This window comes from Acromyrmex echinatior, chromosome 18, assembly GCF_024713525.1.
Source record: "Acromyrmex echinatior isolate Ae372 chromosome 18, ASM2471352v2, whole genome shotgun sequence".
In the NCBI taxonomy this organism is placed as follows: Eukaryota; Metazoa; Arthropoda; class Insecta; order Hymenoptera; family Formicidae; genus Acromyrmex; species Acromyrmex echinatior.
In genome coordinates this window covers 891173-903312 of record NC_141869.1, presented here as the reverse complement: position 1 = coordinate 903312, position 12140 = coordinate 891173, and the positions used below count along the sequence as shown (strand labels likewise).

The 12140-nt window shown below is 41.1% G+C and overlaps 1 protein-coding gene across 3 annotated transcripts in view; it reads right to left on the bottom strand.

Moving 5' to 3' along the window:
* LOC105150561 (uncharacterized) overlaps positions 1-12140 on the bottom strand; it is a 62976-nt gene that overhangs the window by 10345 nt on the left and 40491 nt on the right. For 2 of the 3 annotated variants that reach the window (XM_011063732.2, XM_011063731.2), the window contains one exon: positions 138-1110. In XM_011063732.2, the coding sequence (XP_011062034.1) occupies positions 138-1110 (973 nt within the window). The remainder of the gene's footprint in view (positions 1-137; positions 1111-12140) is intronic. The other variant, XM_011063733.2, reaches the window with a different exon arrangement.

Sequence of the window (12140 nt, the reverse complement as noted above, 5' to 3'; positions counted from 1 at the left end):
AAATAAGACTCGACTATGAATACCGACTTAAGACTCTTATATAACTCTATAATTCTTAACGACATCGACATTGTTATTAAGACTTACAGAATAACAACCTAACAATAAGTTGGACATTAAGGATTCCATATATTCACCTATGAAGTCGCAGTGGTGCACCCGGCGTTTCTCTAATTCCGGGTTATTCCGCCTGTTGAACTTGGTCGACATCGACGGCGGTTGGATCCTGTGAGCCGGATTCAGAATCGGGCCCGGCTGAGGATACGGGGGTGGCGGTGTTCGCCTAGGTGGACCGGCGCCGATGGGTGAGCTGGGATCGGAGATCGGTGGCGTCAGCGGCGAAATATACATCAGCCTCGTCATCGAGCTGTAGAGCGGCGATGTCGCGTTGCCGCTCGGCTGATGATGACTGGTCGTTGACGAATCACTATTGCTACCGCCGTTGTTGTTGCTGTTGTTGTTGCTATTGCCGCCATTGCCGTTATCGTTATTGCTACCGGGATTACTCGCGCTCGTGTTATTACTATTAACAGTCCTGCTGTTGTTGTTATTATTATTATTATTATTGTTGCTGTTGGGAAAGCTCTTGAAAAGCGCCGCCGTTGTCGCCGTTGTTGACGTCGTCGTCCGATGGTGTACGACGTGCTGAACACTAGAGGGATTTGGAAAGGGATTCTGTGAGGGATTTGTGGCCGGTCCCTCGAGAAGATGCAAGGTCGGCGGTGGCGGTAACGGTTCCGTCTTGATCTCCACCGGGGAGAGAACTGGCGGCGGTGTCACATCGTCAGTCTCCATTTTTATGTGAGACTGCGAGCCCAACATATCCGCGTTTTCCGGATCCAACTTTTGGATACTCGACGTGATATCCTCCCAGAGCGGCGGCCTGAGGAAGACGTCGTCGTCCTGACCGGCGCCCGCCGGCTGACTCCTGGAGGAAACGAAACTGGCCTGCGGTGGTCGGCACACCGCCGTAGGTCCGCTGACCTCGAAGAAGTCCTCCATGTGCACGGACGGCTCCCGCGCATCTCTCGCGTCCGATTCATCCTCGTCCAACCTTTGCAAACGATCGAGATCCTGCCTGCACAGCAAAGTGTCCAGGTCCGACGTCTGCTAAGAACAAGAAGAGACATGATTCGTTTATTTAGTTAATATTTCTCAATTTTAACTTAAATTATTACAAAGATGTCAATCACATTGTCTAATTATATAATTTCCTCATCTCAAAAGTGACTGAATTAAAAAAATGTGATTTTTTTTTAGTTAAAAGTTTTCTACAAGAATGTGTGTGTGTGTGTGAGAGAGAGAGAGAGAGAGAGAGAGAGAGAGAGAGAGAGAGAGTTGAGTTGTATTGTTTTCGTAAATAAAAAAGAGAGACTTCTACAAACATTTAGAGTAGATAATTTCGATGATTAAAATTTGAAACAGAAATTGTTTTATTTTGAATTTAATCATTGTAGTTGATCAAAGTAAATATAAACTGTTGACGATATTTCAAGTTACTTTTGATGAACTATTCCGAATTGTTATAATTTTATAAACTATCAAAATCAAACAAAGAAAGATTATTTTTAAGGATTACGAAACCAAAATAACCAAAATGACATTTGATCATATTTCTAAAAATACATTCTTTTTGTCGATATTATTTAATTAATTAATCATTTCCTTAAGTTTTTTTTGATTATGTCACTTTTATTGAATTAAGGAAACAATGTTTAATACAACGTTATGTTTCGTACGATGTAATCGAATGCTATCTCTTTTGGATAACTTTTTCTTTATTTAATCAGCAATAGATTATCTACGTTTATCAAAATGTTAATATTTTCAGTGCTAATAATAGGAATAGATATGCAATATAAAAAGCTCTTTAGCGATAACTTTTGGAGGAAAAATACATACGTTCAAAGCCCTTCTACTAACAATAATCGATTAAAGTCCCTCTAGGGCTCATTCTAATAACATATAAGATTGTAAAGGGCGCATCTGCCGAGAAGAGAACGGAGGGCGAATGACTTGCGATATGGTGATACGCGCGGCGAAGGTCCCTGGGTCGAGCGTCGTCAACATGCGCAACGCTGTCTCGCCCTACGAAGCCTCCAGCACGCACGAGGAGGAGCGACGGAAGACGGAAAGCGGGATGCCGCGTCATCCTTTGCATGATTTGTACACGAGCAACGCCGCCCTCGCGCCCCATGGTACACCGCTCGCTCGTTCTTCCTCTCTTTTCCTCTCTTTTCCTCTCTCGTCAGGTTGAGGGACGACGAGTGCCACCTCGCTACAGGGCCTTTGATGTATGACATTCGGAGGATTTCTACAAGGGTCTCTCGGATCGACGCATCACTCGTCGCCGGCGATGTTAGGCCTCGATACTGTTCTCGCGCCGGAAATCCGTGTGGGTATCAAAAGCGAAGCTGGGAGACAGTTACGGCATCAGTTTCGATCTTTACGACTTTAACACTTCCGCTGGTATCCTAACTCGTGGCCAAAGCCATGGAATCATACCGAGTACCTGTCGAAAAGGGTAATCGAAGAGATTGGGTTCCTTCCATTTGACATAAGTAGACACAAGTGACGTTTTTTATCTTTGTTACTTACTGAATGTTAAGAAAGGCAGGATGAGATTTGTATCACCTTGTGTATCATTAAGGTGATTCTACATGGTTAATTAATAATACTGTCAGTACTAACAAATACTGACAATATTACTGACCGTGTGATGTTGATGTTGATGAATTGACATATAGAATACTGACGATGACCTGGATTTTAATTTTCAAGCATTAATATCGCTTTATTAGGATCCACGTCACAATATATGTCACAGTGTAACAAATAATGTACGTAAAACAAAAGTGAAATATATTGTCAATAATAATGATCATGTAAAGTTATAAAAATACTATAAATATTGATGCGTACTGCCAGTATTACTGATTCAATATTACCGATCAGTATTATTGACCGTGTAGGGTCATCTTTAAATGGAAAGCACCCATTGTGGTCCGATCTTTAAGATTTCAAGCTGTAAAATGTTAAAGTCTCTTTGTCTAAAATTGAAATTATAAAAGGTGAAAGAGATGTCGTCGAATGTTTCAATGTATCGCGAAGAAACACTTATAGATTCCTTGAAAAATATCATGTGGCAAGCTTTCGAGCTTTCGATCGGGTTTTGCTGCTCGCGCGGCTTGTGCAGCCGCAATGATTTATGAATTATTTACACAATGAATTATTCATCGTCGGAAGATTGGTACACTCGCGACATTCGATCGTACCTGATATGCAATTTGAAAAGGAGCTCGTGTGCGCAAGCGAGATATATGCACGCGAAACATTATACTTAAAAATTCGTATGCTTAAATCGTAGTGAAAACGTTGAACAATACTGTCTTAATCGCAAAGATTTCGCTTTTATAGAAAAAAAAAAAGAGTATAAATCAGAAAATCTATTTTCGCGGATAGAAAAAAACGGAGGCAAAACCTCGAAAGCGGTTGTAGTCATCAATTCGCTGTAAATGTAAAAAAAAATTATTATAAAAGATCGAATAAACGGAGATCTTTTTCGGTGATCCAAGTTTGAATTCAGAAGAATTATGATGATTTGAAAATGTGATCGAAAAAAGGTGTAGACAAAACGCCAAGTGTGATTTGTAATGTAATCAGGCCAGCGCTTGAGATTGAATTTGACCAATTAAAACAAAGTTCACTTAAACCTGATTTGGTTTTAAATTCAAGCTTCTGTAACTCTTAACGACAATGATAATATCATTGTCGTTGCACAGGTATTACATATGATAAAAAAGCTGCGCGACAACAATATAACGGTACTGTCGTTAAGACTTCCAGAATAGGAGCCTCTTAGTTTAATATGATGAATATAATAGGCTTTCTACAATAAGCTATTACTTAAGTTTTAAGCCCCAAGTTACAAGAACCACCAATCACAGCCGAATATAAGAAGAATAATCGATTATAATTGATCAATTTCTTACAGCTTAAGACTTATTAAAGCTAGGCAATGACTTATCGTAGAAAACTTAAGATTCGTTCGCATCGTGAACGTAAAGACAGTATTCGACGTTGCTGATTATATATAAATCCAACAAAATACATTGAAGATCGAATGGCGCTGTACGAAAAACACACGCGATATTAAACACGAGGGTTGGAGTGAAATGCGTTCGAGCGAAAGAAATTACAATTTCGTAATTTTCTTTCTCGATCCATCGAGGCCCGCCGTCGCCGCGGTGGGACCAGCCTCTTTTCCTACGGTCTCTCGTCTCATCCGTCTCTTTCTCGCGTTGCGATGATAATGATAGTGCGGAGCGCGAGCAAAGTTCGTCCATCCGGCTATTAATGCGCGTAATCATAGAGCCAGGGTCGCCGGTGTTAATAATGCGTTTTCGAATCTGTCGGAGCGAGAACGAACACCCACGCCGCGCCGATACTGCGCGTCGTCATTATGTACCGGCGGATACACAACGCGTATGGGTTTATGCGTGCGTGCGCGTGTGCGTACACTCCCACGCGCGCGAACGCACGCTACGCTAATATCTCCGCTTGATTATTCCAGGTGATCACAAGCTGGTTTGTTGTTACTGGTCGCACACAACAACCAGTAACACAACGACGATGACGACCACGGACGGTTGTAATCGTCCTCGGAAAAGGAATAATTTTTTTTCTCTCGGCTATAGCGAGTCAATAAATCCAGTTTGTCTTATTCTGGTGAACACAAGATCCATTCTCCTACAAATCGATTAGCATGCAGCCAATGATTCCGGAGTGCAAGAACGTTTCTCGCTACGACGACGTTGCTGGTGCTGTATTAATAGGTTCGCGAGAGAACGTGGAAAATCGCGAGAAATGATAGGAGAAAATAAGAAAGAATCTCATCGTTTTTAAACACGATTACTATATAAAAATGTCGTAATTATTCGTAATTATTCGTAATGATTTTTTCATCTTGAAATGAGATATCACTGGAAGACATCGATACTTCGAAGCAAATCGCGAACACTTTTCCTACCGTCTTTTATTTTAATAAAAGAACAGAAATTAGAAACTTAATTAAATATAGTCGTTTATCAGTTTACGTAATATCTCGAGCGCCTTCGATACGGCGCTTCCGATAACTCGCGTGATCAAGCTGGCTCGTACTTCATAATTATCGGGAACGAATCACCGACTAAATTCCTCGATATAGCAACGCGATAAACGCAATGCGGCCAAGATGGAATAGAAGAATCGAAACGACGCGACGCCATACTACTCGCAATGAGAAAACGCAACGCGCAGAAGCAAGCACAGCTCGCCGAATCAATCTGGGGAGGCCACACCCTCTGACCTAAAGCCTTATTATCACGATAAACGCCCAGGAAAATGTCAGCCATGAAGCCGCCCCGAATTGTCCTCGCGCGCGATCCTCGCTGAAACGCTTATCATCGTCGTCGCGACTTTGCGTTTCGTATCGCGATCGCGATCACGCTATCCGCTCGGAGTCTCGGACGAATACGTTTCGTTCCCGCGAGAAGGTATGAGAGCTATACTCCGCGATACGTCCATATTTTTCTGCTCGTCGAAGCGTTCCGACCTCGATAATAATGCGCGGACGCGGGGGTAGCGCGACTTCGAGGTAGCCACAGTGATCGCTTTCATAATACAAAGCCTTTGGATTCTTAGTAGATAATTATTTTCGCGATACTTGTGCTCGTTTCTACCAATGTAGATTAACTTTAATCTTGATTCAACTTACTCTTTATGTTTTTCTAATTTTTAAAATTAGAAAACATGAAGAGTCAATTGAACCGAGATTATAAAAATTAGTATACACGATGGGTCATTTGTGTTTCGGGTTAATTTTCATTATTTTAACAAACTTGCAAAAATTATTAAATGAGTCTTACAGCTTTAAAAGTATTTACGAGATTGTATATTTTAAAAACATGTATATAAATATGTTGAATACTTGATGCGTCTAATTTTTCGAAGACGAGAAATGTAAAGGATACGAATGTAATCAATTATCTGTTTCATGCAATTGTAACCTGTAACTGTAATTTAATTGATACAATCATATATATAGGATAATGTGAAATCTGTATACCAAATTCTATTGCTTGTTACTGAAATATTACAAGATTAACGTGTATCACTTATCCAAGATTTTGCGTTCGCCAGTCCTCTGAGTACTGTTTCAGGTTTTTTTCTTTTCGCGGTAGAGCTTTAGAAAACGTAAGCAGTAAAACGTAAACAGTAAACGAATTAACAATCATAGTAAAGTCCGTAAGACCATAACGCTAGCAGTAGCCAATCCAACATGTCAATTTCCTTACTGTTTACGTTTTAGACGAAAACGTGTGTTTAATATAAATATAGAAACGGATTAAATCGCGAAATCCTCAGTATTTTATGATTTGAAATATTTGCGTTTTACTTTTATACGTTGGATTAAATCATACAACGGCATTAATATGCACAAGTGCGCACTAGTACGTGCGCCAACCGAATTCGCTATTAGGACTTGGCCAAGATAAGACTCTCGTTAGCTGAGCGAAGGAACGGCTTTAACATCAGGCAGAACGAAAAAGAGACGAAGGAGGATCTCGGATTCAGGCTCCGGGCGACTGCGGGTCGCATCGCGTCGCGTCGCGTCGCGTCGCGTCGCGAGTATAGAAAGACGGGGCTGATGGGGCACAAGAAGACACACGGAGGAGTCCCTCGCATCTCGCATCCTCCGATGTGATCCCCCAGCCCCCTCGAGGGGGCTGTACATCCGTGGCGGCTGGCGCGGCGCGGCGCGGACACGTAGATTCTATCTCACCATCCATTCAGCCGCCTAGGTAATAAAACTCTCGCGTCCATTATTTACTTGCATTATCGTTACTTTACGCCCACACGGACGCGCCGTATTTATGGTAAAATTATTCAGCATTATTTCGCGGATATGAATAAGATGACGCCGGAGATACGTCTACGTCGCCGTCGCCGTCGCCGTTGCGCGACTCTTTCGCGAAATCTTTCAGGCGGAAAGCGAGATCGCGCGAGATCTACCGCGTGAGGATAATCGCGCGCGATCGAGATCCAATCGAGATCAATGCGGCCGATCGCGCGATCACGATTCTCGGTATAACTCGCTGGAGGTTTTCTGCTTCGTTGCAGCGAAGGAGAAACCGAATTTAACCACCCTTTCGCTACAATAACCGAACCATCATCGACACTATCGCCGCGTGACGAGATTGCCGAAGGCGATATTTCGGCCAATCTGCTGGAAACCTGCCGGAAGCGACGGGTTTTAGCCTATCGGCTGAGAGTACAGTCGCGAGGGGGTTGAAAGGGGAGAAAATCGATTCTCGGGTATCGTTGCGCTGGTTGCGCAAGTGCCTTTAAAAGGACGGCGCGACGATTAGGATGAAGAGGCAAATGGCGGCGATGGCGGTGGTAAGCAAGAGAGTATCATTGTTCTCTGTATACATTTCGTAAGTAGATTGGCATTTGTGATGCAAGTCGAGCCGTGCTGCTGCCGCTGCCGCTGCTGCTGTCGCTGCCGCCGCCGTCGCTGCTGCTGCTGCTGCTGCTGCTGCTGCTGCTGTTGCTGCTGTTACCGCTGACCTTTAAACGACTTTCTTTTAGACTACGCGTGACTTGATCTCAGAACTTGATTCTGCTCGATTCCCCCTCGTCGTCGTTCTGCTCGACACGAGAGTGATACGTGCACCAGCAGCACCAGCACCACCGAAGTCGCTCAACGTCGCGAAACACGCCGCGCCGCATCGCGCGGAAACGCGCGCGAATTCTACGTGCGTGGCGAGATCGCGATTTCGAGATATCTCCGAGTTATCGCGTTCCACGACTAATTACTCGACACACGGAAATTTATACCTCAGACTGTGCCGCACGTTCTCTTGCACTGTGCCGCGTGAAGTAATCCGACAAATTTCGCGAGACTTCTCTCTCTGTCATTTCTATGAGAGACTATCGATGCAAATATATTCTCTATATTCTCTATTTTTAGTAATAAATTATTCGCAGATTTAAAATTTTCGTTAACGTCAGGTTATCAATATTCTTATAAAAATGCTGGCTGGCATTACAAATTATTAAATTGCTTGTCACTACTCTGATTCTGATCATATAACTGCATTTCATGACTGAAAAAGATTTCAGCGCGGTTTGCGAAATCAGATATGTATATAAATTCGTACAGAAATATTTAAGCACTAAGATACGCATTGACTAAACATAGGATTTCTTTTATTCAATTAAATCTAGCTATACACACTCAGATCCCTGGGATCCCATCCATATTTATCGTAATTTCCATAAAAAATGAACATATTTTGATTAATTTTTTCTCAATCGATGGAGAATTGATTGAGGAATAAGTTCATAATGTGTAAAAGTCGACAGAATTATGGAGCTTCGAGATATATAGTTTAAAGAAAGAGAAAAGTATAGAAATCTAAAAATCTCGATTTAGCAAATTGCACTAAGATGTCTGATCACCCCAGTGAGGGGAGACCAGGGCTAATAGATTTTCAGTTTTTTTTCGAATTTTTACAGACAAAATTAAGAGACTTATCGAAAAAATGAATTCTACACCAGTTACTACATACATTTGACTACCTAATAATATTTTAATAATAAGGGGAAACTGATAACTAATATGAAAAAAAATGTATTTTTCTAATGCATTCCATCTGATTCAATTAACCCCGGGACCGGGGTAATTCGACTAAGATTATTAAAATAAAGATTAATGTATTTTAACCTACATCTTTGGCTACATATTAATAAAACTTTTATAAAAATATATTTTAAATACAAACATTCGCTTCGCAGGGCAAAACAATACTTTTTTTTGCAAAATTTGTTCATTTCGTCAAAAACACGTCATAAGCTTAGTTTTCGAGATTGGACATGAAGGAACTAAACGTACAACATTTACCACTGAGGAAAATCTCTTTAAAGGAATAAAATTTTGAGTAAATACTATAAGAGTCATCACTAAATGAGTCATACAGTTCCATGCTGTGGTTAATCTATTATCCCCTTCCGTTCATTTTTTAAAAACATTAACAATATATGATAAGAGACACATAAAAATCTGTTGAACTTTATTAAGTAAGAACTACACTTACTACCTAAGTAGAAATCAAATATCTCAGACAATCATATACGATTGTAAAACAAAAATTTTAAGATAAAAATATTTACTTAGGTGTACGATTTTTTAAAATTGTGACGTAACTTCTATCATGGATGTGTTCGCAACAAAATGTTACAGCAGACTTAGCGGCAGTCGCTGCTGCGTGCTCAGACACATTTACGCATGTCTCATGTGTTTTATTTTTAATGTAGCCTCGATTATTCTACTTACCCCTATATTCAACTGACCTCGGTCTCCCCTCTAGCTATAAGGTCAAATATATTTTTATTTTAACGCATATAATATAAATATATAAATAAACTATTATCTCGTAAATTATTATCTCAAACAAGTCCTTCTATACATATAACGGTCTAGTTTGCTCGTTTTATCTCTCAAGCTCTTTGCGAGACGTTCGATTGATAAGATCGAATCTCCTGAGCTGTCACAAAATTCGTGGAGCGATCGGCATGTCTGTTTGCCTCCATAATTGTGACTCGCGGCTGTAGACCGCTGACTTCTCGGCCGGAAAATTACTTAATGAATGTGGACATGCAACACATTACGTCGTATTAAAACGCACGTGCACGCAGGCACCATCCCTACACTGTTCACGAAGTAAAGTTTGACAAGCACGCTCATGTTACCTTAGCACGTGGCGTCCGCGGACCCCTTTTCGCCCTTTTACTCGGCACATGCGATAACTCCGTGATACGTTTATCGTTATTTGTCCACGATCATTTACGAGTCGATCGCACGGTGTTAATCGAATAACTCAAAGGTCCGCGACATGAATTAATCGTCCTTTAGGCATTATGGAACTGTTCGGAATTATTCCGTTTTCCCTCGAAAACGCAGTAGAAGTCTAGAGAATAATTGAATAATTCCAATTAGAATTCGTACTAAATAATTCCATACTACGTACTCTTGATTTCAAACTCAACTGAGCTCTGTCTACTCGCTCAAGAATTAATCTTCACTATAAATTTCTTGCAGTGAAATCTCACTTCAAAAAAGTGAAAATACAATCATCCTTCACTTCGTGAAAAAGAATAGCAATTTTCACTCTTTTTTTTAAGTGAATTTTCACTTCAAAGGAGTGAAAGTTTCATTTTTTAAAGTGAGAATTCACTCTAAAAAGAGTGAAAATTATCAAGAAGTGAAATATTTTCACTTTTTTTGAAGAGTGGTTGTATTTTCACTTAATTGAAGTAAGATTTCCCTGCAAGAAATTTACAGTGTTTATAGGACAGGCAAGCCACTAGTAACGTTGAAATGGTGTCATATTTTGCAGAGAATGCAATGAAAAAAAAAAAAACGAATTATAACAAATCTTATTCAAAGAAAAGCTATAAGATTTGAAAAATAGACCCCTGCTGTTTGAAGATTAATCAATAAACGTTCTTCAACGTTATCGAATCATTGCAAAGAATATATATTTTTTAATCGAATATTTGATTCTTTCTTCTCGACTCGGCTGCCCGCCCGACCGGACGCCATGCCAACTATTCTCGTTTCTTCGCTTCATCACGGCACGGCACGCTTCATCATCGATCTCTCGCATTGTTAGACGCTCGTCTCACGCGATCTGCACATCCTGCGGATCCACTCCCCTCATTAGGACACTTCAGGTCATATATTACCACGCGACCGCGCGCACATTCTCTGGGATGCATAAATCCAGGTGCAACGACAAACGGCGATTAACACGGCGAAACCGTTGATCATTTCGATCACTGAGTCGATACTTTCGGTTAACCATACTTTCTCATCGGCGCTTAATTCATACTAATGACGCAAATTTGTGGACCAAAAAAGCTTAATAGCTCTTTACTGCGTTCTAATTTCGCTCATTAATTCTGTCAACAAATTTGTGCAACCACGCTTCAGATAAATTAATTCGAAGGTTCTCTCTACCTCTTACATTTTCGCCTGTAAAAAAAAAAAAAGAAAAAATAAAGAAAAAAAAATTCCACGGTCGATTTCCTAATGTTTACTACGCTGATCAGTAAATATAAACCTGATTCGGATCTCGCCACGGTCATTGATGATTCGTCATCGCTTCCTCCTTCCGTCTCGCCGCGACACGACGATAGGGAATGCTCGCCAAAGATTATCGTTATCGACTCTCCATGGTTTCGTTACGCAAGCGACGGCAGGCGTGAGTCACTCTTCGAGAGCCGCTGACTCGCGGGATGATATCCCTTTGGCGAAACCGGGATCACTCCTCGCCGCCTCGGCCGGCTCGTTCACGATGTTGTGGCGCATTAACGTGATTACACGCTACGCTACGCTACGCTAACGTTCCTCGCGGACTCGAGAGTCAGCTGGTAGCATGCGCGCGCGCGCGCGCGCGCGCGTCAAACTTCCGTGCTACCTGGGCATCTCCCTAGTAATTTGCACCTGGTATTTCGATTCTATCTGCACGTGATTCCGATAACGTCGCCGAACGAGGCCAGGCGGACGTAATCTCGATATTTCTTTTTACCCCACTAATTCGTAGGGGGACGCGTATGAGCGGGCGAAATAAAATTGCATACAATAATATAATCTGTCGTAAGCAAAATATTACAGTAAATTGTAAAGTAAGATAATGGGTATGCATTTGCATCGAAATCGTATACGCGACATCAGGTTTTGAAAGAAGAAAATAATTACATGTCGTATATATGCAGGGTATTGTAAACAAGATATTTGCACGTCCCGTCGCTGCAAAGTGTAATTTTGTAGTAATTTGATTTTTACTAATATATTAAATGAAACCCTTCGCACATTCCTTTTTTCTATACGATTTCGAAAAAGATCTTTTTAAACGATTATAAGCAATACTTTAAATATGATATATTTAAAAAAAAAACATGCCATATTCGAGAAACCTCTGGCTAAGAAAATACACTCAGATGATACAAGTGAATTTAGAGTCGGAAAATGTGGTCATCCTTGACTGCGGGGAGGAGCTCGGAAAAGATAAAAGGGAAGGAAGGTCTACGAG